The sequence below is a fragment of the Megalobrama amblycephala genome, linkage group LG6 (assembly GCF_018812025.1).
Source record: "Megalobrama amblycephala isolate DHTTF-2021 linkage group LG6, ASM1881202v1, whole genome shotgun sequence".
In the NCBI taxonomy this organism is placed as follows: domain Eukaryota; kingdom Metazoa; phylum Chordata; class Actinopteri; order Cypriniformes; family Xenocyprididae; genus Megalobrama; species Megalobrama amblycephala.
The window spans coordinates 35,737,199-35,763,356 of NC_063049.1; the positions used below are offsets into that span (position 1 = coordinate 35,737,199).

At 36.1% G+C, this 26,158-nt stretch overlaps 2 protein-coding genes across 5 annotated transcripts; one reads left to right on the forward strand and one right to left on the reverse strand.

The window, feature by feature from the left end:
• Positions 1-8: 8 nt before the first annotated feature.
• Positions 9-10,421, forward strand: osgepl1 (O-sialoglycoprotein endopeptidase-like 1). The gene is made up of 7 exons (XM_048194362.1): positions 9-358; positions 2,580-2,967; positions 3,050-3,254; positions 8,002-8,150; positions 9,804-9,934; positions 10,022-10,093; positions 10,280-10,421. The coding sequence occupies exons 2-7, from the start codon at positions 2,800-2,802 to the stop codon at positions 10,362-10,364; spliced, it is 810 nt and encodes a 269-aa protein (XP_048050319.1). The 5' UTR covers positions 9-358; positions 2,580-2,799; the 3' UTR covers positions 10,365-10,421.
• On the reverse strand, positions 10,241-24,686 carry ankar (ankyrin and armadillo repeat containing). Of its 4 annotated transcripts, none has more exons than XM_048194360.1 (23): positions 23,999-24,686; positions 22,533-22,970; positions 22,275-22,438; positions 21,763-21,878; positions 21,486-21,666; positions 21,204-21,405; positions 21,034-21,072; positions 20,321-20,522; positions 19,518-19,726; positions 18,783-18,887; positions 17,390-17,637; positions 16,543-16,711; positions 16,115-16,356; positions 14,123-14,276; positions 13,030-13,191; positions 12,825-12,931; positions 12,623-12,745; positions 12,338-12,496; positions 11,964-12,081; positions 11,249-11,358; positions 10,948-11,144; positions 10,810-10,856; positions 10,241-10,698 (listed from the first exon to the last, which is right to left on the reverse strand). In XM_048194360.1, exons 1-23 carry the CDS (start codon positions 24,561-24,563, stop codon positions 10,550-10,552), a joined length of 4,206 nt encoding a protein of 1,401 aa, XP_048050317.1. In that variant the 5' UTR covers positions 24,564-24,686; the 3' UTR covers positions 10,241-10,549. The 4 variants fall into 4 exon arrangements, with proteins under 4 accessions (XP_048050317.1, XP_048050316.1, XP_048050318.1 ...); XM_048194359.1 differs by having other exon boundaries at positions 16,115-16,353; positions 21,183-21,405; XM_048194361.1 differs by having other exon boundaries at positions 12,431-12,496; positions 21,183-21,405.
• Between the last annotated feature and the right edge of the window lie 1,472 nt (positions 24,687-26,158).

The window sequence follows — 26,158 nt, forward strand, 5'->3', positions numbered from 1 at the left end:
TATTTATATGTAACGTCTTGTTTCATACAGGGTCATGAATGAACTTTTACAAGAAAATACCAGTTTAGAAGTGTTTCTGAGATACTTAGATTGTTGAATCGTATGTGATAGTTCTGGTTGTTGTCGAGTTAAAGAGACCAGTGAATTGTCAGCGTTATCAGAATGTTTCCTTGTGTTTTGAATGGACCTGTTCGTTGCTGGATGAAGCACTGCATCTCAAGAGAGCCTTCACTGCAGTGCGCCCTAGAATAGTTCTGGGGATTGAGACGAGTTGCGATGAGACTGGGGCGGCTGTGCTGGACGAGACTGGAATAATTTTGGGTGAATCTCTGCATTCTCAAAAACAGACACACCTGGAGTAAGTATAGTCACTAACTTCCTTCATAAATAACCTCATTTGAGACATTAACACTAGACTTGTTACGTTTTCAATGTCTTAAAGGAGCAGTTCACACAAAAAGGACATTCTGTAGTTATTTATTCATAATCACAATGTTCCTAAACTTTAAAAAGGACAAAAACATCATAAAAGTGGTCCATATGACTTGTGCATTATACTGCAAACAGTGTTATTATAGTATTATTTATATATTATTTTAGCGTGTAATATTTTTGGAATTGGCTTTTTTATATTTACAGTTTTCATTTAAATTTTAGTTCAAGTTTTAGTAATTTTATGTTATATAATATACATGTTATACATGTTTTATGTTATATATATATATATATATATATATATATATATATATATATATATATATATATACAGTACAGTCCAAAAGTTTGGAACCACTAAGATTTTTAATGTTTTTAAAAGAAGTTTCATCTGCTCACCAAGGCTACATTTATTTAATTAAAAATACAGTAAAACAGTAATATTGTGAAATATTATTACAATTTAAAATAACTGTTTTCTATTTGAATATATTTCACAAAGTAATTTATTCCTGTGATGGCAAAGCTGAATTTTCAGCATCGTTACTCCAGTCTTCAGTGTCACATGATCCTTCAGAAATCATTCTAATATGCTGATCTGCTGCTCAAGAAACATTTTGTGTACAATTGTACAAAATATTTGTGTACAATATTTTTTTTCAGGATTATTTGATGAATAGAAAGTTCAAAAGAACAGTGTTTATCTGAAATCTAATCTTTTGTAACATTATAAATATCTTTACTGCCACTTTTGATTGATTTAATGCATCCTTGCTGAATAAAAGTATTCATTTCTTTAATTTCTTTTCAAAAAAATAAAAATAAAAATTTTTACTGACCCCAAACTTTTGAACGGTAGTGTATAATGCTACAGAAGCTTTGTATTTCAGATAAATGCTGTTCTTTTGAACTTTCTATTCATCAAGGAATCCTGAAAAAAAAAAGTACACAACTGTTTTCAACATTTAAAAATAATCATAAATGTTTATTGAGCAGCAAATCAGCATATTAGAATGATTTCTGAAGGATCATGTGACACTGAAGACTGGAGTAACGATGCTGAAAATTCAGCTTTGCATCACAGGAATAAATTACTTTGTCAAATATATTTAAATAGTACACAGTTATTTTAAATTGTAATAATATTTCACAATATTACTGTTTTTTTACTGTATTTTTAATTAAATAAATGTAGCCTTTGTGAGCAGACGAAACTTCTTTTAAAAACATTAAAAATCTTAGTGGTTCCAAACTTTTGGACTGTACTGTATATATATACAGTAGTCAACATTTGAAGTGGATTAAAAAAGTTAATCAAAGTTGTCCTAAGAAGAATTTTTTAGGACAATTTTGATGAAAGGTTTTGATCCACTTCAAATGTTGACTACTATATATATATATATATATATATATATATATATATATATATATATATATATATATATATATATATATATATATATATATATGTGTGTGTGTGTGTGTGTGTGTGCCCGTTTTTGTGACACATCTGGACACAAATTTGTATAATGACATGGCAATGACACAGGTATTACAAAGAGAGTGTGATTTATGAGCACATTATCCCATGTCCCCACTTTTCAAAAGGCTTATAAATCATACATAATGAGTTTTTGTGAGAAAGTAAAAATGTGCACGTTTCCTGTGATGGGTAGGGGTAGTGTAGGGGGATAGAAAATACGGTTTGTACAGTATAAAAACCATTATGCCTATGGAATTTCCTCACAATTCACAAAAACAAACCTGTGTGTGTGAGGGAGAAACACTTGGAAAGTACTTTTTTCACTCTGGAAGTTGCGAGGTTTTGATATACTTAGTATACAAAAACCTCATTAATTAGAATATTTTTTGTGAATTCTATCATCCAAACAAAGATATCAATATACTTTTGCTTTTATAATAGTTTTCTCATAAATGACAGGTAATGTTTAGGTTAGGATTATATAACTAAACTGAAAAAAAAAGCTAAAGAGGGATCGAAATATGCTTAAAATATACAATTTGCTTTATATTTTTATATACACTTTAAACAAAAATTTGAAACAGAATAAAAATGATGTAATTACTGCAGTATTATTGCTGCATTTGATGAGTAATCCTCGATTTGATTTGTTCTCTTACAGTACGGGTGGAATTATCCCAACTGTGGCCCAACACCTACACAGAGAAAACATCTGTAGAGTTGTCCAGGAGGCCTTAGACAGCAGTGGCATTGAACCCAATGAACTCACAGCTGTGGCCACAACAGTAAAGCCTGGTCTCTCCCTCAGCCTCGGGATCGGCTTGGAATTCAGTCTGAAGTTTGTGAGACTACATGAAAAGCCGTTCATCCCTATACACCATATGGAGGCCCATGCCCTTACTGTAAGAATGCTGCACACTGTAGACTTCCCTTTTCTCGTGCTCCTTGTCTCTGGGGGTCATACTCTTCTTGCACTGGCCAAAGGAATCGATGAGTTTCTTCTTCTCGGGCAAACATTGGATGTAGCTGCTGGGGACGCTTTAGATAAGGTATCAGGATATCACTTCATAATCAAATACGAGGAAAGCTGTGTTTGTCATATTAACTGTTTATCTTTCCTTTCAATGATAGATTGCTAGAAGTCTTTCTCTTAGGAATCACCCAGAGTGTTCGACTTTGAGTGGCGGACAAGCCATAGAGCTTCTGGCGAAAGAGGGGAATCGACTCGCATTCCATTTTAAGTCACCGATGGGGCAGATCTACGACTGCAATTTCTCTTTTGCTGGTTTGCGAAACCAGGTGACAATGGCAATAAGGAAAAAAGAGAGAGAAGAAGGTACTTTATCTGTTTATTTTAAACAACAGAACAGGTTCTTTTCCTAAACCTAGTGAGCTGCCTACATAGATGGCTGCATTTTTTTATAAACATTTTTTGTTATACTCTCTTCACATCCTGACAGCAATCAATACTAGAAGTTGTCTAAATATTACAAAATGTATCTTATGTGGAAGTTTCGGGTCCGAATGCAATGATAGGATGTCCTACCTGCCTGTCAACATATGTATTTCCATCCCTCCGGACATGAGGTAATTTAAAGCCATTGTTGGAAATCTCAGAAGCATAGACCAGGAGACTTTGGGATCTCTTGAAGCAGAAGTTACTCTTTATTGAGAAACACGCTGTGCGTCGCTGTGGTCATCCAAAATCTAACTAAGGCAGTGACTTGGTAGTTCATATACATTCAAGGGGGAGGGATACATAGAGTAGGGGTGTGGACAATCTAAACAAAGGATGCAAATGCAGTACAGGAATCAGATCATTGCCTACATTTCCCAGCCATGATCTAATCAGCATAAATGTGTCATTCAAATGCATAGGTGCTAATCCAATCAGTCTGGCAGTATCACCTATACCTTTACATTATCATAGAGACAAAAGCACAGCTGTATCTTGAGCTGGTCATGCCACATGGTCAGGAAATGCATGAGACAAAAGGTTAGTGTCTCAGACACCTGGTCTGCCTGCCTTGCCACAATATACATAAAGTTTTCAGTTCATATACTATTACATTGGAACCTAAATATAACATAGAACAAATTTGTAATCCCACAGTTCCCCCTTTGAGAGTTCTAATAACTCTCACAAAATACAAATTTAGACACTTAAATCCCTTCTATAACATATGTTTGTTAACATAAGTTCCATCTTCCAGTCATGCAACTTGTAACAGTTACAGGCACATACATCTTATTCTGTGTCGTGTCCAACATTTACATAAGTGTTGTTCTTTAACTTGAGTATACTGTTGACACACATATACAACGCAGGGTGGTAACATGTTGTATAAACTACATGATGACACAGAAAACCATGTAGCATAAGCGTGGAAGTCCTAAAAGTCCATGGCGCCTGAATAACTGTGGAGTCTGTTCCCTGTAGAGTCCATTTCCATGTTTGTCCCAAGAAGATTCTTTGTCGTTGTGCAACTCCGAGTTGCTCTGATGACTCCGTCATCATGAAGGTTGTTCATGGATATCTGAGGTGATGCTTTACACCAGGTGCTGCTTATGAGACGTCATGGCATATACACATACCTGCACACAAGAAAACAAAGAGACAGCAGACCAGCAGTATTCATGCAGAGACTTTAGTACGTTAGACCTCTGATGATCGTATAGTTTTTCTGTCTAACTCTGATCATCATAACCTTCTAGTGATCGTATAGTGGTTTTGTTCTTCTTTTTCTTAACCTAGTCTTAATCAATTTGACACCTATAGACCAGTAAGGTGGGGATAAACTGAGAGAGGGGGAAACCTATGAGGAAGTCTTCACCACAGGGTTAACCCCCGAGGCCTTTTGCACTTCGGTTCTTCCCTGGGCTCCTCACTGGTCTGTGTGTCCTATTCTCTCCCTGTAGTTAGTTTGCAAATTTAAGGTGCTACATCTCCATCTTCCATTGAAACATCAGTCATAGCAGACATCACAACCCATAGAGGAGTGAATGGAGTGTGCTGTAGCATAACATTTAAGGCTGTGAGTGTACTTAACCAGTGTCCCCCAAATAGTGGAAGTGACAGTCAACTTTCATTTGTTCATAATGAGTCTTTCAGCTTTCTAGTAGATTACTGGGGAAATTAAGCACTCACAGCCCAAATGGTTAGCATGTCAGCAAGCTGTTGCTCCAAGAGTTTGGAGAAGAGGGGAGGGGCAGTTTCAGTGTAGCAAGTAGACTGAGTAGGAGCTGAGTAAAGCTGTTCATTTCTTTTAATGTCTTTTTGTTTTTCCTACACTCTTTCATCCAATGTCCAGGTTTACCACAGTAATGACAACTGCCTTCTCTCTTAGGACGTTTACATTTCTGTCGATTCTCTGTGTTGACCTTAAAGGATGCTGCTGCAATCTTTACTCTTGTCTTGACATCTGAGTCTCTTTCCCAAATAGCTAACCTATCCAAGCTGTTTTGCAGGGTTCCATTGGACCATGTGAGGTCTAAGAAAGGCAATGCATTTCTGTATTCTGATGAAAGCCCATCAAACCACATGCGGACCAGTGGTCCATTATCCTCTAACACCTTCTCTGGAGTGTCAGCTATTCCACTGTATGCTGCAGCTAACTGACAAAATCTTTCAGTGTACTCACTTACAGTTTCATCCTTCGTCTGTACACAACTAGTGATCTTTGACCAGTCTACCTTTGGTCCAACAAGGTTCTGTAACACTCTCAGAACTCCTTCTCTCAATTCACCTTTGCTGGAATGCTGAAACTCAGAATTATTTACAGCACTTTCAAAATCATTGAATTCTGACTCTTTCAGGATTTGTGACATTAGCTGGGTGACGTCAGCTAGGGACATATCATAGAGCTTCATTTTTCTGGACAACTCTGTTCTAAACTCAGAAAAGTTTCTATGCACTGATGGCAAATTCTCAGCAATTCTTTCTATGTCTTCAGGACCTATAGTGGTACTGACCGCTTGTAACTGCAGTATGGGGGTTACAGATGGAACTGTGTCAACCCCTTTTGCCCTACTCTGAGCCTTTTGTCTCGCTCCACACACTTCAACTGCATTTACATCTTTATCCATGAATCCAGTATTGCTATTGCCCTCTAGTCTACAGAAAGACTGTATCTCAGGATAGCTTTCATCTGACTGTTGGTCTTTTGAGTCACATTTGGTTGATGCCTTGTTAAGGCCCAACTTCTGAGTAAGACGAGACATTCGAGTGTGCAACTGTTTGTTCTGCTCTTCTAACTTAGCAATACGTTGGATTTGTTCTTGTGCAATGGATAGAGTAAATTCTCTGTGGCAGCAGACAATGCCCTTCATATTTTTCTTCCGAATACAAGCACCAAGTACCTTTTTGCATTCTTCAATGGACCAAACTTTTTCTGGATGAATCCCAAATTTCCTTGTCAAATCCAATCTGACTGACTCAGTCACTATTGAGTCCATGTGCTTTCCTAACAATGATTTGAACTCACTATCTGTCCATAAAGGGGTAGCTAGTCCACCTTTCTCAGTTGTTGGAATTTTTCTAGCATTCTTTCTCAACATTGTGTAATGTCTTTCTGGCACAACAATACACTTCAACACTTCCCTGACAGAGCAGAGGTTAATCTAGTTAATACACATCGTAATGTATTCAACCTTCTCTGACGAGCAGAGTAGAACCAACTTGCTAAGACACTGTAACAGTTGTAACCTTCCTGAGTTAACAGAGGATGAACCTTCTTCTCTAGCAAAGTAGAGGGTGGCTATTCTGTTAACACACCACCTTCCCTGATAAAACAGAGGACAACACAAATTATTAGCACTTTACACTAATTCTTCCCTGCCTGAACAGAGGATACCTAATTATTAGCATGTGATGCTAAACTTCCCTGCCTCAACAGAGGATAAACTTCATCTCTAAAAGAACATTTTTAGAGGATAACTTAGTTAACCAAACCCTACAGCTGTCTGTTAACTCCTCTCTGACGGCGCAGAGGATAACAACTTTGTACTGGTCTTAATGATTCTTTTGGATAGAGTATCACTCACCAACCCTTGGGTGTACAGGAAAATTCAGCCTGGATCTTCTTTTGGATCAGATCTTTGTTGTGCTTGAAGTTTCAATCTGGATTGAGATGAGAAGCTCTATCCGGGTCACGGCACCAAAACTGTTGGAAATCTCAGAAGCATAGACCAGGAGACTTTGGGATCTCTTGAAGCAGAAGTTACTCTTTATTGAGAAACACGCTGTGCGTCGCTGTGGTCATCCAAAATCTAACTAAGGCAGTGACTTGGTAGTTCATATACATTCAAGGGGGAGGGATACATAGAGTAGGGGTGTGGACAATCTAAACAAAGGATGCAAATGCAGTACAGGAATCAGATCATTGCCTACATTTCCCAGCCATGATCTAATCAGCATAAATGTGTCATTCAAATGCATAGGTGCTAATCCAATCAGTCTGGCAGTATCACCTATACCTTTACATTATCATAGAGACAAAAGCACAGCTGTATCTTGAGCTGGTCATGCCACATGGTCAGGAAATGCATGAGACAAAAGGTTAGTGTCTCAGACACCTGGTCTGCCTGCCTTGCCACAATATACATAAAGTTTTCAGTTCATATACTATTACATTGGAACCTAAATATAACATAGAACAAATTTGTAATCCCACACCATCTCTAGTGATGCTTTGCAGACTCTGGCTGTGTGCGTTCATGTGTTTTGGAGAAGGGAGATGCTCTGAAGGGAGGATGGGATATTATGCTTTCAAAGCTAGCTTTTTTCTGTATAAATGAATTATATATATTTACAATTCAAATGTCTCTTGCTCTATCCGCCAGCTTGTCACAGTGCATTATGGGATTCCCTTCTTAATCCTCCACTGGAATTTGGAATGATTAGACAATATCTACTGTTTGGAAACCTCACTTGCATCTGTAGTAGCACCTATGATGCTTAAAATACTGCCTAGGTAGGCAGCTCACTAGGTTTTTATTGACATTTGAATGGAGATGCAATACAATTATTACAATTTCTAGTACTCAGTATTAATAAATAATTATTATATTAACTGTTTCCTCAGGTGTTGAAACAGAACAGTTATTATCATGTGTTAAAGACATAGCCGCTGCCTCACAACACACCGTGGCATCTCATATAGCCAAACGAACACATCGTGCCATTTTGTTCTGTAAATCCAAAGGTCTTCTACCGCAGCACAATCCAACTCTGGTAAGTTTACAGCACCCCAGGACTTGGTTGTGGCATTTAATATTAAAGAGGCCATATTATGCTCTTTTACAAAGTCTTGATTTTGTATTTGGGTCTACTTGAATGGGTTTTTAAACTTGAATGTTCAAAAAAAAACATTATATTTTACATTGTTGCAGCACCTCTCTCCCCAGTCTGTCAGTAACAGTCTATTTAGTTCCAGTCACTATATGAAGCCCCTCCTTCCGAAAAGTGCAACGTGCTCTGATTGGTCAGCTAGACTAGTGTGATTTCAGAAATGTCACACCCATTACCATAACGGCGAGTTTCAAAACATTACTAACGCAATTCAACCAGGCCTCACTCTTTTTTTTATTTTTTTCCATATGCCTTATTTAAATTAGGAATATTGTGACGTCAACATTCCCGGAAGAAAACTTACTGATAGAGAGAATAACTCCCTTTGGAGTTGACTTTTTGCTTTGTCATTTTCATGCTCAAATAGCAACATTACACACAAAAGAAAGCTGAAAATATGTATATAAAAAAGCATAATATGTCCTCTTTAAAATTAACTCTAGCTTCACTTGACCATTTTGTAATTTTTAAAGATGCCCTCGAATGAAAAATTGAATTTATCTTGGTATAGTTAAATAACAAGAGTTAAGTACATGGAAATGACATACAGTGAGTCTCAAACTCCATTGTTTTCTCCTTCTTATATAAATCTCATTTGTTTAAAAGACCTCCGAAGAACAGGCGAATCTCAACATAACACCGACTGTTACGTAACAGTCGGGGTGTACGCCCCCAATATTTGCATATGCCAGCCCACGTTTCCAACATTATAAAAGGCATTAGACAAGGGCAGCCAGTATTAACGTCTGGATGTGCACAACCAAATCATCAGACTAGGTAAGCAAGCAAGAACAACAGCGAAAAATGGCAGATGGAGCGATAATAACTGACATGATCCATGATTTCATGATATTTTTAGTGATATTTGTAAACTGTCTTTCTAAATGTTTCGTTAGCATGTTGCTAATGTACTGTTAAATGTGGTTAAAGTTATCATCGTTTATTACTGTATTCACGGAGACAAGAGAGCCGTCGCTATTTTCATTTTTAAACACTTGCAGTCTGTATAATGCATAAACACAACTTCATTCTTTATAAATCTCTCCAACAGTGTAGCATTACCCGTTAGCCACGGAGCACTATCAAACTCATTCAAAATCAGAAGTAAACAATATAACAGTATACCATACTCACATAATCGACGAACACTTTGTAAAGATCCATTTTGAGGGTTATATTAGCTGTGTAAACTTTGGTAAGGCACTGTTTAAGGCAAGCGCGAGCTCTGTGGGCGGAGAGCACGGGATTTAAAGGGGCCGCAGCATAAAATCGGCGCGTTTATAATGATGCCCCAAAATAGGCAGTTAAAAAAATTTATTAAAAAAAATCTATGGGGTATTTTGAGCTGAAACTTCACAGACACATTCAGGGGACATCTTAGACTTATATTACATCTTTTAAAAACATAATCTAGGGCACCTTTAAAAACTTCAACCAATGAAAGCCTGCGGTGGATTGAGATTTGGTTCCAAAATTCCAATCCAGCCTTTCTACTCCTACCAAAAATTCAACTCTTCCTCTTGTGCACCTCTCTAGGTTGTTTCAGGAGGAGTAGCAAGTAATGAATACATCAGACAGATTCTGAAAATCGTCACAGATGCCACTGGGCTGCATCTACTTTGCCCTCCTTCAAAGCTCTGCACTGATAATGGAGTCATGATTGCATGGTAAGGTGATAACACTGGTGCACATTGCCTTACAGCCTCGATTACATGCATAAGACACTGACTTTTGTTCCACACTATTGTTCTTAGGAATGGCATAGAGAGACTAAAGCAAGGAAAGGGGATCATGTCCCATACCGAAGAGGTCAAATATGAACCCAAGTAAGTTAAAATTGCATTTGCTTTGTTAGTTACTAAATTGTAACCATTTATGTTTTCAATGCATGTTTCTTGTCTGGTTGAACATGATTTAACAGTTTATATCATTTCCAAGTAAAAAAAAGAAAAGAAAAATTCTTTATACTTCAATCAAAATGTAATAAATTGCTCTTTTTAATTTATTTTTAGGGCACCACTTGGATTAGACATCACTTCAGAAGTTAAAGATGCTGCAATCAAAGTACCACCATTAAAACTAAGGATAAACTCTTGACATTGTGTTGTAAGGGAATTTGCATCTTATTAATAAATGACTGTTTATTTCAAGAAATATAAATGTTTCTTTTTTGCATATGCTTTTTTTTTGTTTTTCAAAGCTTATAATGTTATTTCTCTTCCATCACCTTTTGGTGTGAATGGCTGTGCCACAGTTCACGGCCTTTCATTTAACCTCAGTGGTTAGGTACCGTGGCAGGACGTCTGTCCCGTTTTGTTTCTCGGGTTTGCGGTTCTGGCCCTCTGTCTTATATGGTGCGGCAAAGGAGCTGGTGTTTCTCTCTCACCGACTGCTGACCGACTACACCTAGCGTTCAGTCTCTTCGACAGTCCTGGTGAGAAATAGCATAGCGCAAACAGCTGTATGTGAGATATACTGTATTCCTCTTCGCTTTATCCAGGATCACAGTTTTTCTCTGTCATACACAAATCAATTGAAATACCTTTATTATCACGGTGAGGCACAGGAGGGCCGCCATTTATCTCCAAACTGCAATGGAGAAACCAGAAAGAAAACAAATTATGCTTGTGAATTATCAAAGGCCTCATATTCAGTGACTTCCTGTCGAAATTTAAAGCACCTGAGGGACGGAAACCCTATTCTTCTCTGTCTTTCAAACTCTGCTGTAAAGAATTGCGATATTCTGGCATCTTGTGCTAAATTCTTCTTTAGGAGGTCATATATGTGAGGGTTTTTTCTACATTTTGTCAGAAGCTGTCGATGAGCAAAGCGATTGGAGGTCAGGTAACCCAGAGCACTTGCACAAGCTGTTCGAACCTAAAATGTAGGTAGGAAGAAAGTATATTATTTTAGTTTTAAAATCCTTATTCTTATTGATTGGGTAACACTGAATTTACATAAACTGATTAAACACTATCTACCTCTCCATCCTCTGAGTCCAGATGAGCAGAGAGATGCTCTATAGCACCCATGGTGACAATCGCATCAGTAGTACCTGCTCTTATGTGAGCCAAACTAGCAAGAAGTTGTGCTGGAATAAGACAAGATGGACCGTTACACAAGATTATTTTCTCATTTTATTGATATCATTTAAAAGTTTGGTGTCTGATTTTTTTTTTTTTTTTTTTTTGAAAGAAGTCTCTTCTGCTCACCAAGGCTGCATTAATTTGATCAAAAATACAGCAAAACAGTAATATCATGAAATATTATTACAATAAAACAAATGTTTTCTATTTAAATATACTTTAAAATGTAATTTATTCCTGTGATGGCAAAGCTGAATTTTCAGCATCATTACGCCAGTCTTCAGTGTCACATGATCCTTCAGAAATCATTCTAATATGCTGATTTGCTGCTCAAGAAACATTTCTTATTAGAATTGTTGAAAACGGTTGTGCTGCTTAATATTATTGTGAAAACCATGATACTTTTATTCATTTATGTATTAGAAATGGCAATATTTTATAACATTATAAACATCTTTACTGTCACTTTTGATCAATTTAATCCTTCCTTTCTGAGTAAAAGTATTAATTTCTTTCAAAAAATCTTAATGACACCAAACATTTGAACAGTGGTGTACATAACGCTAAACACTGCATCTTTGCATTATGTTTTATAAGCAAGTCCTCTTACCTGCAATGACCACAGTGGTCGATTGGTCAGATTGCAATAATTCAACAAGATCAGTGACTCCCCTTGCAGTCAAATTCACTTCATCTGACGCACTAATTACCCTGGCTAACACAACTATCTGTCAAACAAAAGATTTATATTAAATTACCTTTACAGGTGTTCATTAAAAGTTTTCTACTATGGTAAATGTTTTCTTGAGAACATACAATGTCTGAGATCACATTAATTAATCGGAGTTTGAAAAACAAAAAAATTGTTATGATGTGAAATGTATACTTTTTAATTAAAATGTATTTAATACTTTATTAATTTAGTATATATATATATATATATATATATATATATTGTATATACATTGTGTATCTTCTGACTACCTGAAACGCAGCTTTTGCTCTTTCTGTCTCATTGTCCGAATTCAAAAAAGTCTCGTATGTCTTCATTGGAATTCCTCCCATTTGTCGAATTACCTTCTGTTGTGCTTTGTTGTTGTATGCAAACAGGGATAATGCATGTCCAGCATCCAGACAAATGTTCTGAAAGAAAAGACTTGCTAAGCAGTTCATTTAGACAAATACGTTTAGTACATCACTGGCATCGAATAAGCAAGGTGGAATATTTTAAACCAAGTTTATAACCAAGTAATTCAAAATTTGAATTACTTTATTTTCATCCATCAGGAGCTCCAGAACAATTTCATAAGAGAAGTCCTCTTGTTCCCAAAATTCCCTCTGGAGTTTTTGGTTCCCCATCAGCACACAGGCGAGAGTCTGAGCCACTTGTACCTAATGTGTTTTAAAAACACAATGATATCACTTCTAGTTGAGGTTGATGGGTACAAAACAATTTGAAATGAATTCTTACCTTCACCTCTGGAGATTCATGGGATTTTAAAAGCTCTAATAATGTAGGAATGGCCTTTTCTCTGTAAATAATCTTTTGACTGTTTTTATTATTTTTGAGCGCAACTCCTGCAACCACAAAACAAACGTTTTATCATTTGCGCTATAACACAAAGCCTTTTACACCAAAAAAAAAAAAAAAAAAAGGAAGAAGTGTGAGATATTACCAATGCACAAACAACCCAAGGCTTTGATGACACTGAGCAGGGTCTTCAGTGCTGTTCGTGACCCTCGAAGCAAACGCACCAAAGGCGGCACCCCGTACTCCCTGCAAAAGCCATCCTGATGGGTACGACTATCTCGGATAAGCGCTATTGCCGCTCTGCACCCTGTGAAACAATGAAATAAAGTGAAAGTGATGTGAAGGCCAAGTATGGAAACCCATACTCTGAATTTGTCCTCTGCATTTAACCCATCTAGTTAGTGCACACACAAACACACTGCAAACCGCAGACACAAACCCAGAGCAGTGGGCAGGCAATTTTTGCTGTGGCGCCCAGGGAGTGTTTGGGGGTTAGGTGCCTTGCTCAAGGGCACCTCAGTCATTTCCTGCCGGCATTGAGAATCAAACCCGCAACCTTCGGGTTACCAGTCAGACTCTCTAGCCATTAGGCCACGACTGCCCCAAAATACGTGAAGATAACATTCTCCAGGGGGTGGATAATTTGTTCCAAATCTGTAACGATATGAAGGTGCGGACAGTTCTGTCTGAAAAACTTTTTAAGGGAACATCTGTCTGACAAAACGTTTTAACAGACGATCCAGAGGAGACGCGATCCAGACACCTGACTGAAAAGGAAGCACTCTTGGAATACAGCGTCGTTTTGGAATCACAGCCTGTAATGGGGTCGTAGCTTAACACTAATAGCAATACAAGAGACGGGGCCACTCTTGTAAGCAATGTTTACGGAGAAACCCACTGGGGGAATAACATTCCACTTGCATGCCTTCCTGTCTTATGAGTCTAACAGATCGGTGATGTCTCAAGACAGGAAGTGCTGGCCGCTTACCCGCTGGACCGGACCTGTTCTGTCAGTGACAGGGAGAAGCTCAGGCAGTCAATCTGCTCAGTTTATCCAGTGCCTGTCAACACGTAGTCAATGGGAAGCTGTTTTTATTGCATTTGGTGCTTCTTCTGTCTGGACGACAGCTTTGCAGCGAGAGTGTTACTTACATTCATGGGTGACTGATTGGTTGGATGGAACTGGGTGATGTCTTTTGGGACGGTGTATAATGAGACCAATTTGTATCTGGCCTTACCCACGTATTGCATTTTGTCTGAAGAGGACAGAAGAAGGTCAAGGATGACAGGGTAGCCCATCTTCTCTGCCATGAGTTTCTGTTGCTTCAGAGTTTGCCCGGCCAGGGCCCACAGAGACGTTGCACCCTGTTCCCGCACGTCCAGCTGGAACACCTGAACACAGGGTGAAGTTCAGAAAGAAATAACTGTGCCATGGGTTGACCTGCGGCTTTATGCAAGAACTGATCTGTACGAGAACTGATCTGTCATTTGAGTAGGCCTATATTACAGATATTGTTGGCTTTTTAACAATTGCTTTTGTATGTCGCTTTGGATAAAATCTGCTAAATGAATAAATGTAAATGTAAGTTATCTAGAACCATACAGGTTGTTTAACAAAAAATACGGCCTTTTTGGCTAAATTTGGCAAATTTAGCCCTAAAAACTAAAGCCTCCTGTGTCATATTTGATATGCACATTTCTAAGGCCTCTAAATTATCTAACATGATCAAAACTGTGCTGGAAAAACTTATTTTTAGCAAGTAAATGCCTTTTGGTGCAATTCTAAAAATGTCCTGCTTCTTTTTGCTGTGAAATCTTTATGATTTTAATAAGTAAATGTGAGAATAACTTTAATATTTCAAGATGAACACCTATTGGACTCATTTAAGCAACTTTGATTTACTTAATTATCCATCCATCATTTTTTAGAAAAGATTTTTATAAAACATGCTTTTGAGGAACGTTTATTTGTACATCTGTCCATCAAAATCGTATTGGATTGCTTTATATGTTTTGCCCCCACAATAAAAACTACAGTGCTTTGATCATAAAACTAAGCATTTAATCATCTTATACATTTTATTGGGAAATATAGAGTGACAACTGATATTTTTATGCATTTTATGTATGTGGTCTGCTATATGATTATAATGATCTCATTGATTAGCATTACAAGGTAGCAACATTTCTTCTTACTTTTTGGCCATATAAATATCAGCAACTGCACCAAATGTAAGTCAGATTTCTGAATAAAATTGAGGTGTTTTTTTTCCTTCACAAATATGAGCTCCATATTCTCACTATATCATTCTATATATGTACTATAGCCTGATATATCAAACATGATCCTCAACAAAAAACACATATGCAATTTTTTTTAAGATTTCCTTTCAAGTTTCAATAAACTTCCATTTAAAAATGTAATTTTTCTAAATATTATTTTATATGTCAGGCTTTACAGGGTTAACATTTGTAGAAGTAATTCAATCATGAAAGCAATGTTGTTGTTGTTTTTCAAATATTATATTTTATTCAAATTATACTTTTATTCCATAAAATCAAAAACTTTATTTAATAAATAGAAAACTATTCAAAGAGTTTTGTTTATTATATTAATCTAATAAATATATTAATATTATTTAAAATATTGTTAGTGATTGTACAATATTCTGATATTAGAATACTAATAAAAACAATCCTATTAAATAATTTTATTGTACTAAATATTAATGTAATATCTGTATGACAGAATCTAATCGAATAGGCTTGTAGCTTAACTTTTTAATAACTTTTTAAATGTTAAGCTGAGTTAATACTAACTCAAGTAATTTAGTCAAATTTTGTAAAAAAAAAAAAAAAAAAGCTTAAAAAACTATGCAATATAGTCTGTAGTGGCTAAATCCATATCAATTTCATTGTTGCAAAATGTTCCTCATAAGTAACAAAAACATTAAAGCAATTCATAATTCCTCACTGAATAATTTTTTGACTCTGAATAGTTTATGGACTAATGAATGTAAATCACATTTTGAGGGGAAAAAAATGTCATGGCAGTTTTCCAGAACAAAAAAAATGCACCGTTACCAAACAAAAAGAAAAGAACAGATTTATATTGATTTATTCTAAGTCATCCCTGCATTATTGTTTTATTTATGAACTGGCTTAGTTATCCAGAGGCAACATTGTGCAATAAAGTTTTAAAAAGAGTGCTAACATTGCAATTACATTACCTTTAAAAGTTGTAAAAGATAGTTAGCAGCCGACTGCCTGAGGAAGCACTGCTGTATGGCAGGATTGTGACTGGCTATAGATTCAAGCGCTGTGGCCGCCTTGACCTTAACAGGTATCTTCCTCTCTCGCAGGGCTTGCACCAGTGCATCGACCGCTCCTGTCTCACATATGAGCTCCTGGTTCTCCCTGTGACCCCGAGCCAGCTCTGCAAGGGCCAAACAAGCCTCTTCCTGCAATACTTCTGTCAGAAAAAAACACATGCGTTTAATCTGAAGACAACTGATTTTAGATTTTCTCCTTTGTGTTCACAGAAAAAACAACATGAGAGTGAGTTAAAAAAAAAAAAAAAGACAGGATTTCCATTTTTTAATGATCTATTATTTAATTCTCTTCCATTACTGAATATTTCCCAGAAGGTAAACAGTACCAGAGTTCACAGACAGGAATTCGACGAGATGTGGAACTCCTCCAGCGTGTGCAACAGCAGTTTGGTTGCATGGGCTTCTGATGCATAGAGTACGGATGCACCTGACAGCATTTACTAGCACATCTTGGAGGTCAGAGGTCAGGAGCTTCACCACTAGGGTCACCCCACCCTACAAAAAAATTTTGAGTATTTGTTTAAAAACAAACAAAAACACTGTTGTTGAAATGTTTGGAATAATTACAATTTTTTATGTTTTTGAATCTGAATTTATTTTTTTTAAATGTAATTTATTCCTGTGATGGCAAAGCTGAATTTTCAGCATCAATACTCCAGTCTTTAGTGTCACATGATCCTTGAGAAAGCTGATTTGCTGCTCAGTTATTATCAATTATTATTGGAACTCAATTATTAATAATGTTTTTTATAATTATCATGGTTTCCACAAAAACATTAAGTAGCACTATCAACATTGATAATAATAAGCAATGTTTCTTGAGCAGCAAATCAGCATATTAGAATGATTTCTGAAGGATCATGTGACAATGAAGACTGGAATAATGATGTTGAAAATTCAGCTTCATCATCACAGGAATAAATTACATTTTAATATATATTAAAATAGAAATCAGTTATTTTAAAATGTAATAATATTTCACAATATAACTGTTTTTACTATATATTTGATCAAATAAATGCAGCCTTAGTGAGCAGAAGAGACTTCTTTCAAAAACTTAAAATTAAAAAATCTTTATTATTTCAAACTATTATTCCAAAATATTTCACTTCCAGGCTATAAGTTTAGAAACTTTAAATATGAACAGATAGCATAAAAAGTATCTTGGCTCACCAGCTGAGCAATAAGGCTTTGGTGCTGCTCACTGTGTCCCGCCAGATCGGCTAGTATAACAGCACAGCGGGAGTGCAGCTCAGGCTGACGGCCACTGAGGAGCTTGATCACCACCGGTACGGCACCATGATGCACCAGATCTTCACAGACTTTTGCATTCTCTGACATATGACACAGCACAGCTGTAGCCATGCACTGCACCACCTGTCTGTCTGAACAAAGGAGGCCCACCAGCACCGGAATACCTCCTGCAGTGCAGTTACAGAAACGTAATGCAGTCTTCTAAAGACCAATTCACACTGAACCGACAGACGGCGACCAATGTGGACAATCACCAGATTACAGTACATCACTTCTCAGACATTTCATGTTCCAACTAACACCAATTCAACACCTTCAACCAAGTGCCGTCCAACACCAACAGATGTAACACACTGATCCAACAAAACCTGACAAAGTGTCTGTTGCCATTGGTCAGTGTCTATCGGTGCAGTGTGAATTGCTTCAGAACCTAGATTTGTGGCAACTCAACAGTACCAATATTGTTGATCTTACAAAGGTAAAAAATGCATTTTATTATTTGTTATTAATATTGAGCTATTTTTCTCCTGATGTCAGAACTAGGGGTGTAACAATACACTAATGTCACGATTCGGTTCGATACACGATACTGATCTCGCGATACAATACTCTCATGATATTATGAACAAAGCCAAAATAGATTTATAATGGTTTTTTTCTGTAGTAAAAAGTTACCAAAAAATACTGATCATTAAAATGCTACATTTGATATTACAACAGGAATGGACTTGGTCCTTCTCCTCATGCACAGGGCAAAGGTGACACTAAAATAGAAATATTCATGATTTTGCTTAGCTAAAAATACAGAATTATGTTAGACTCAGATGCTTACACTCTGTCCTTGACTATATACATTTAAAAAGTTTTAAATATTGTATTTATTATATAATATATAATAATGCATTTCATCTTTAATTTATTCATAATTAATAAACATGGAAGCTCAAATGTATGACCTTCTGGGTTCACCACATTTGAAGCGCCATTGCCATATCTGATGCTAAATTAAATCTAAACTTTCATTTTGGGTGAACTATACATATTATACATAGTATATCGCTATATCCACGATACATATTGTCGCATATTTGTGTTGCAAAATATGGTGACATGATATATTGTTAGACCCCGAGTCAACACAGACATTTGACCCATTTTGGGGCCATAACATAATAGTTGAGAACCATTGTTCTAATATTTAGCAATGACTTAAACATAAAACAACAACTATCCAAAACTAAATAGGCCTATTAGTAATAGTATAAAATAAGTTGAAATGAACTTGATTATTAAGTCTATATATATCTATGACCTGCTTCCATTATGTCCTCACAGGAGGACTCAGTGTTTACACAAAGAGCCTCAAGACACCTGAGGGCCATCTCCAACCGCCTGGAGTCCTCACTCTGGATCATTTCTGCAGAAAAAAGATGGATATCAGGTAAATTATTACCATAATCACAAATTTAAAAAAAAATACATTTAATTCATTACCTTAAATTAATTAGATTTAAATAAATAATTTGCTACTAATCTAAAATGTTGAATATGGTAATAATAAAGAATGAGCCGTTTTCATATTTATTTGTAGTGTATTTTGTGTATTAAATTTAAAGTCACCATGAAATCTAAATTGACAATTCTTTTTTTTATGGAATATTGTTGTATTTATAATAAATGATTTATCCGTGCACATCATTATATTTTAAAATTCATGTTCCCTAGTAATCTTTAATCAAAATAACTTCCCTCCCTCTTCTCTTCTGATGATGTGTTTACTGGCACGAGGGCAGGTCCAATAGCAAACCACAACAATCCAATCTATTCCCAATTTGACAAAATCAAGTCCCACCCTACATTTTTTCTTGTTCAAGAAGCCATTTCCATCGGATATACATCACAATAGGAAGGAAAGGACTATAGAAACTTCCATTTCATGCTGACTTTAATGCTTTCAGGATGATATTATACATATCTAACAGTAGTATAGTTATGACTGGTGAAAAATTTGGAAGACACATTTTAAATCTGCTACATCATACCATACCGACAAGAATCCTCCACACAGGAAGCCCATCCAAGTTCAGCTGAATGAGGTGTCTAAGGACATCTGTGTGAAAGTAAAGTGCTGCCAGGTGGACTGTGTTATTTCCCTTGCTGTCTTCCTCTTTCCAGTTTGCCCCAGTGGACAGCAGGACGTCCAGAGCTTCCAGTGAACCAGAGGTCGCTGACAATAAGAGTGGTGAACTACCATACCTGTAAAACACCCATTATCACGTATCTTAAAAATAAGTGTTTCTGATTATTATGATGAAAGAAACTTTTATTAAATTAATGCATACACTTCTGTTCAATAGTTTGTTGTCAGTGAGAAAATAATTCCTTTATTCAACAAGGATGCAATAAATTGATCAAAAGTGACAGTAAAGACTTCTATTCTTCTATTCACCTTCTATTCATCAAAAGAAACATATCATGGTTTCTACTAAGAAATATTTCTTGAGCATCAAATCAGCATATTAGAATGATTTCTGAAGGATCATGTGACACTGAAGACTGGAGTAATGATGCTGACAATTCAGCTTTGCCAGCAAAGGAATATTATATTTTAAAATATATAATGAAATCAAAAACAGTTCTTTTTAATTGTAATAATATTTCACAATATTACTGTTTTTACTGTATTGTTGATCAAATAAATCAGTCTTGGTGAACATAAGAGACTTCTTTCAAAAACATTACAAAATCTTACCGACCACAAACTTTTGAAAAGTAGTGTGTATACATTAAAATATATACATAAATATACACATATTTACAGTCAATCAATTGCTCAAATATATCACATACTCAGCAGGGGTCTTCATCTCCAATAACGTAGGGTCTTTCCTGCATAGTGCTTGAATACATGCCACCTGTCCGTAAAAGGCTGCAAAATGAATAGCCATCCAGCCTCTCTTATCCACTAGTTTATAGTCTGCTTGCAGTGCTAGAAGACAGTTTAAGGATTCAAGGGAGCCACATTGTGCAGCGAGGTGCAATGGTGTGAGCCCTAAAAGGAAAAAAAAAGTTACCAATGGCATCTTTACACACATCTTGCTAGGTTTTACAGTACTGATGACAAACAGTGAGCTATCACTTAATAAATAAAGCATAATAATAATCATTGTGAGCCCCAAAAGGGGGAGAATTATTTAAAAGAACTGTTGCCAAACATATAACATGCTAGAAACATAATAATCACTGCAATAATGATCCAATCAAAGACTCTTAAGCATTTGCCTATTTATATCCAAACAGCAACTTTTTTTTTTCCAGCCGGCCATTATATTATATTATATTATATTATATTATATTATATTATAGATGGCAACCCTAGATGTGTTGTGCCGGGTTTTGCATCATTGGTTGCATCTGTTTTGCTTTATGAACTGACCTTGATAAATGTCACTTAATACAGTTTACTATATAAAATGTATATTTTATATATTTTACAAAATTATTATTATTAGTAGTAGTAGTATTGGTTGCATTGGTTAGAGTTTCCAGTATAAGACCCTTACCAGCTCCTTCTATGAATGGACCTCCAACACCTGGTTTTCCTGCCAATGAAGAAAATGAAACATACTGTAAGAATATGTGGAAATGTTTACAAGCTTTAAAAGGCCTGTAAATCCAGCTGCACATTAGTAGAGACTGATAATGTGCTGACCTGTGTTAGTGAATCTCTCACTGCGTGTCTGGTTGAGATTGACTCCTGCTGCAGCAAGCTGAAGGATGATGTGTGATTGGTTGTTGGCTGTAGCGTGATGAAGCAGAGAGAGACCCTGCTCATCAAGAACATGCAGGTGGGATGCTGGGTTCCTGCGACTTAGTGAGTGAAACGCTGCACACAGTCCTCTCTCTGCTGCTGATTTCAGCCCAAATGCCACGTTCTGAGTTACAAACACATTTTGGTGTACATGTACATGGAGGTATTCTGAAACCTAAGTATGAATTTATTGTCATTTATCACCTTGCACTTTATAGCTTTTGTGGAACCAAATGTTTTCTTGAACTGCTCGTGTTGCTCAATGTCCGTCAAGGGCAGTCTCTTCCCTTTGAGGTTTTTAATGGAAGCGTTTAAAGCCCCCCACCACTGAACCGTGTTTTGTTGGGGATAAAGCGATTCTAACTCAATGGAGATGACATTATAGCTGCAAAACACAAATGTAAGTTAGATGCCATGCAAATCAACATTCTAGATGTACAGTATATAACTGAATATATAAATACATGAATGTAGTGTTGACCTTTTCCCTTCAATCTCACTGAGTGGAATTGGAAACTGTGTTTTGTAAGTGGAGTCCTGACGAAGCAACTCGTAAAGATAATTGGCTGCTTGAGACTGCAGAGTTCTGAAAGCCACCTATACAAAAAAAAAAAAAAAAAAATCTATATATAAAATCAATTTAATATAGTAAACAACTTATTTAATACCCTAAAACACCGTTTAACAATCCAGAAATTCCAAACATTTTATGTGAGCTAATAGCTTCCACATTTAGTTTTCTGTCATTTATATTACAAGGTAATAATAATAAATTTAATTATATATTTTAAGTTATTATATTTAATATAGCATATGTGCAATTAAATATAATAATAATAATAACAATAATAATAATAATAATAATTATTATTATTATTATTATTGCCTACATGCAATTAAATATTATTATGTTTTATTTATAATTTACTTCACAAACAACATTTTTTTTTTAATCTAGGGGATTCTATAAACTGCCCTAAACTCATTTCTCACCTTCATTTCCTCAGTGATGTCATCAAGAGGAGGAGTCCCCACATCAAATTCAATCCCTCCGTGAAGGTGAAAATACTGATCTTGCTTTCGTGGAAAGTGCTTGCATGCAAATTCTGGTCCAAGAATGTGTGGAGGAACCTCTCGTTCTGTTTTCAGCTTGTCATCTTTAAGAAAGAAAAAATTTTTCATTAACCAATGTCAATGCATCCATATATTTATGAGGCGCAGCAGTGATAGCAATCAAAAGAAAATGCTAACCTGACAAAGGTGGGAGCATTTGAGACAGATTAGGAATCAGCATCTTTTTCCTTAAAGATATCAGCAAGGGCACCAGGAATGTGATGAGTTTCAGGTATGCAAGGTCTCTGGAGACTTCTGCATTCCTCTCAAGGTGCTTTCTCACCAGAATAATCTGGTCCGACAGCCTTTTCTGTAGCCTCTGGTAGGTGGCCAGATCAATGCTGTCCTCAATGAGTCGGACCACATTAGACAGGCTATGAGACCCCTCAAACACAAAGAGATTTTGGTGCTGGCGGACAGAGGTCAGGTAGGCGCTCAACTTGATCAGTATGTTCTCTGAGTATTGTGAGAAGAGATTCTCCTCGTCTGCACTGTTGGGTTCATATGTTGGGTCTACATCAATGTTCTCCTTATAAATGTCCTGATAACATGGATCATCTGAGATGTCTGTTAAACCTAGTGAGACAAATCAGTGTTATTTTACTATCATCGCAATGCTATTATAGTTTTTTTTTTTCATTAAAATCTTTTGCTTCAATTCAGTGTTTCGGAGCACGTATCAAACTGCCAAAGTCACGTGAACTATTGAAGTTTCAAACCACTTATGACCTAACGAAGCCGCGTTTACTGAAATAAATCTTCAAAGCTTCATGAAGCATCGTTTTGAAATCGCCCATCATTAGATATTGTGGAATACAGTCGCTATTTTGTTATTTTTGCCGCACAAAAAGTATTCTCGTCACTTTATAATATTAAGGATAAACCTCTTTAGTCACATGAATGTTTAAAATATGTTTTTAGTAGCTTTTTGTGTATTGAAAAAGGGAGTGTTATTGCTGGCAATGCTGGCCTCACTGAGCCATCGGATTTTATCAAAAATATCTTAATTTGTGTTCCGCAGACAAACGAAGGTCTTACGGGTGTGGAACGACATGAGGGTGAGTAATTAATGACATAATTTTCATTTTTGGGTGAACTAACACAATTTAAGACATTTTTTGATGAAATCCGAGAGGTTTTTTATCTCTCATAGAAAGCAACGAATTTACTACATTCAAGGTCTAGAGAAGTAGTAAAGACATTGTTAAAATAGTCAACGTGACTACAGTGGTTCAACCTAAATGTTATGAAGCGACAAGAATACTTTTTGTGCACAAAAATAAAACAAAAACAACGGCATTATTCAACAATTTTTCCTCTTATTTGTCAGATGCCTATGCAGTTGATGCAATGAATGCAGTGAAGAGCTTCCGTGTTTACGTACGAACGCTGGCACAGTATTGGCCGTCGCTGTTCACGTGAGCACAACGACGCATGCGTGTGATGCTGATGCAGGAGCCGGCCAATACATTAACATTAACTAAGATTAATAAATGCTGAAGAAGTTTTGTTCATATAGTTCATGTTAACTGTTAACAAATGGAGCCTATTGTAAAGTGGAGTTAGAATAACACTGTCCTGGATTGAAAGAATTGATATCTCACCTGCATTGAGGAACTCTGCGAGCACATCTTTCTTTGTTTGAGGCACACCATCTGAATCCACTGCCATGATAGATCTCCATAACTCAGAGAAGCGCATGCGTTTTTCTCTAGAAATGTAACTCCCGTGCCAGAGAGCCTTCATGGTATAATCTATGTTTATTAGTATCTGACCGACTTTTGTATCGTAATATGCTGGCGGTAACTGGCACGTGGAGCTCTGGTCATAGTTGGGCACCAAACTGATGACAGGAACTTGGTTAAAACCATATATTCCCACAGTCAGCTCCCTCACAATCTGGTGAACCACTTTGTAATCCAGGGGCAAACATGAGTCAAAGGGAGCCAGAATGATTATGTTGGGAGCTAAGATGTTCCTCATTTGTCTTATGATGCCTGGAGGTGCATCCACGGGCTGGTTGTGTTCTTCACCACTGAGCAGCCAGTTACTGGAGGTCAGGCTGAGCAGTTCTTGCAGTTCCCTGCGGTCATATTTCTGCAGTAAAGACTGAGCGGTCAACGCAGCACGAACAGCACTGTCGCTGCTCTGGTCGGTTGGGTTCTCCATCAGGATACAGACGATATGAGAGCGGTAAACTGAATGTAATTAATTTCTTTTCAAAAAGACCATTAAGCTTCACCTTAAAAGATTGAGCTGCCCGATGAAATGTGTGATTTTGAACTGTGTTGCTCTTAGCAACCAGTGACGCATAGTGACGGTTCTGCAACTCTTCAGATCAACCAATAGATGGTGCTGTTGCAGGTCAGTGCAATATGCGGGATTTGCTCAAAAGTAAAGTTGGTGCAGTTAGTTTTTTTTAAAAATTGTTATAAGTTCATCTAACAGGACAGTTCACATTATAGTTAGCCAATAGGCTATTTTTCATCTGTAGTTCAAGAGAGAATCACCCTAAAAACAAAAAAATGTAGTTAAAAATACAAAAATAAATATTAAAATTATAATAGATATGCAAAAAAGTAAAAGCACAATAATAAAAAGTATGCACAGCATATTAGATTACTTGTATAAATCCATCTAACACGATAACACCAAAGTAAGATATATCCATTTGGTTTAATAATGGAGGAATAAAATTAATCTTTTGTTATAAATAATTTGATTTTTTGTTGCTGTTGTTAAAGTAGTTTAATTTATAAATGCAGAACATTTTTAAACGTCACCCCTTTAACATCTTTTAATGCTTTAAAAATAATGAAACATTCTCAAGCCAATAACTTGATTTTTTAAATGATTTTTATATAATGTATGCAATAGGGTACCACGGGGCTAAAGGTGCCTTTGGTTTTATTTTTCTCTAAACCACTAGATGGCACAAAAACTTGCCACAGCACTTTTCTGAACATCCGCTTTTCAAGATGCATGTGCAAATTTGTCTGATCCTTGACGCGATTGGCTAATTTTTCCATTTCTTGACATGACATGGTTAGATTCACATAGCAAATATCATATATCAAATTGGGTATCCATCTCAGAGATAATCACCATATTTATGAAATAATCATATTTAAAAACATATTAATCATATCAGCATAACATATCATTTATTGTTACTACTGTAAATCTATATTAAATAGGCTATTATGGGATCTCCTTCAATGCTTTCAGAATCTTTACTTTTTAAAATAATTTTGTTTCTGTATTTTAAAATATATAAAAATATATTACATAGGCCTATTTTAATGACAGTATATTTATTGAACAAAATTAATTCATTTATCAAAATAAACAGAAAATAGTACAAACTTTGCTAAAGTGATTCTTTTGAACAAGTATTAACCGAGTCATTATTAAAAACATATTATTTTAGCTAAAATATTTGTATGAATACTGTGTGCCTTTTACCCCATGCCCCCTCACCACCTCATACTTTTATAAGATTTTTTAAACAAAATTAACCACTTTACGATTTTTTTTCACACAAAATATGTTGCTTCATCAATGTTCAATACAAACATATATATTTTTCCTGCAATCATATACTTTGAGAATAGTGAAAAGCACAATTTTTCTTAAGGTGTGCCTTTAGCCCCGTTGTACCCTATAATATAATAATGTTAGGCTACATAATTTAATTTGTATGCCTATGCACATTTTTTAAAGATCATTATATAGACAAATAAAGAAGCAGTCACAATGTAGAA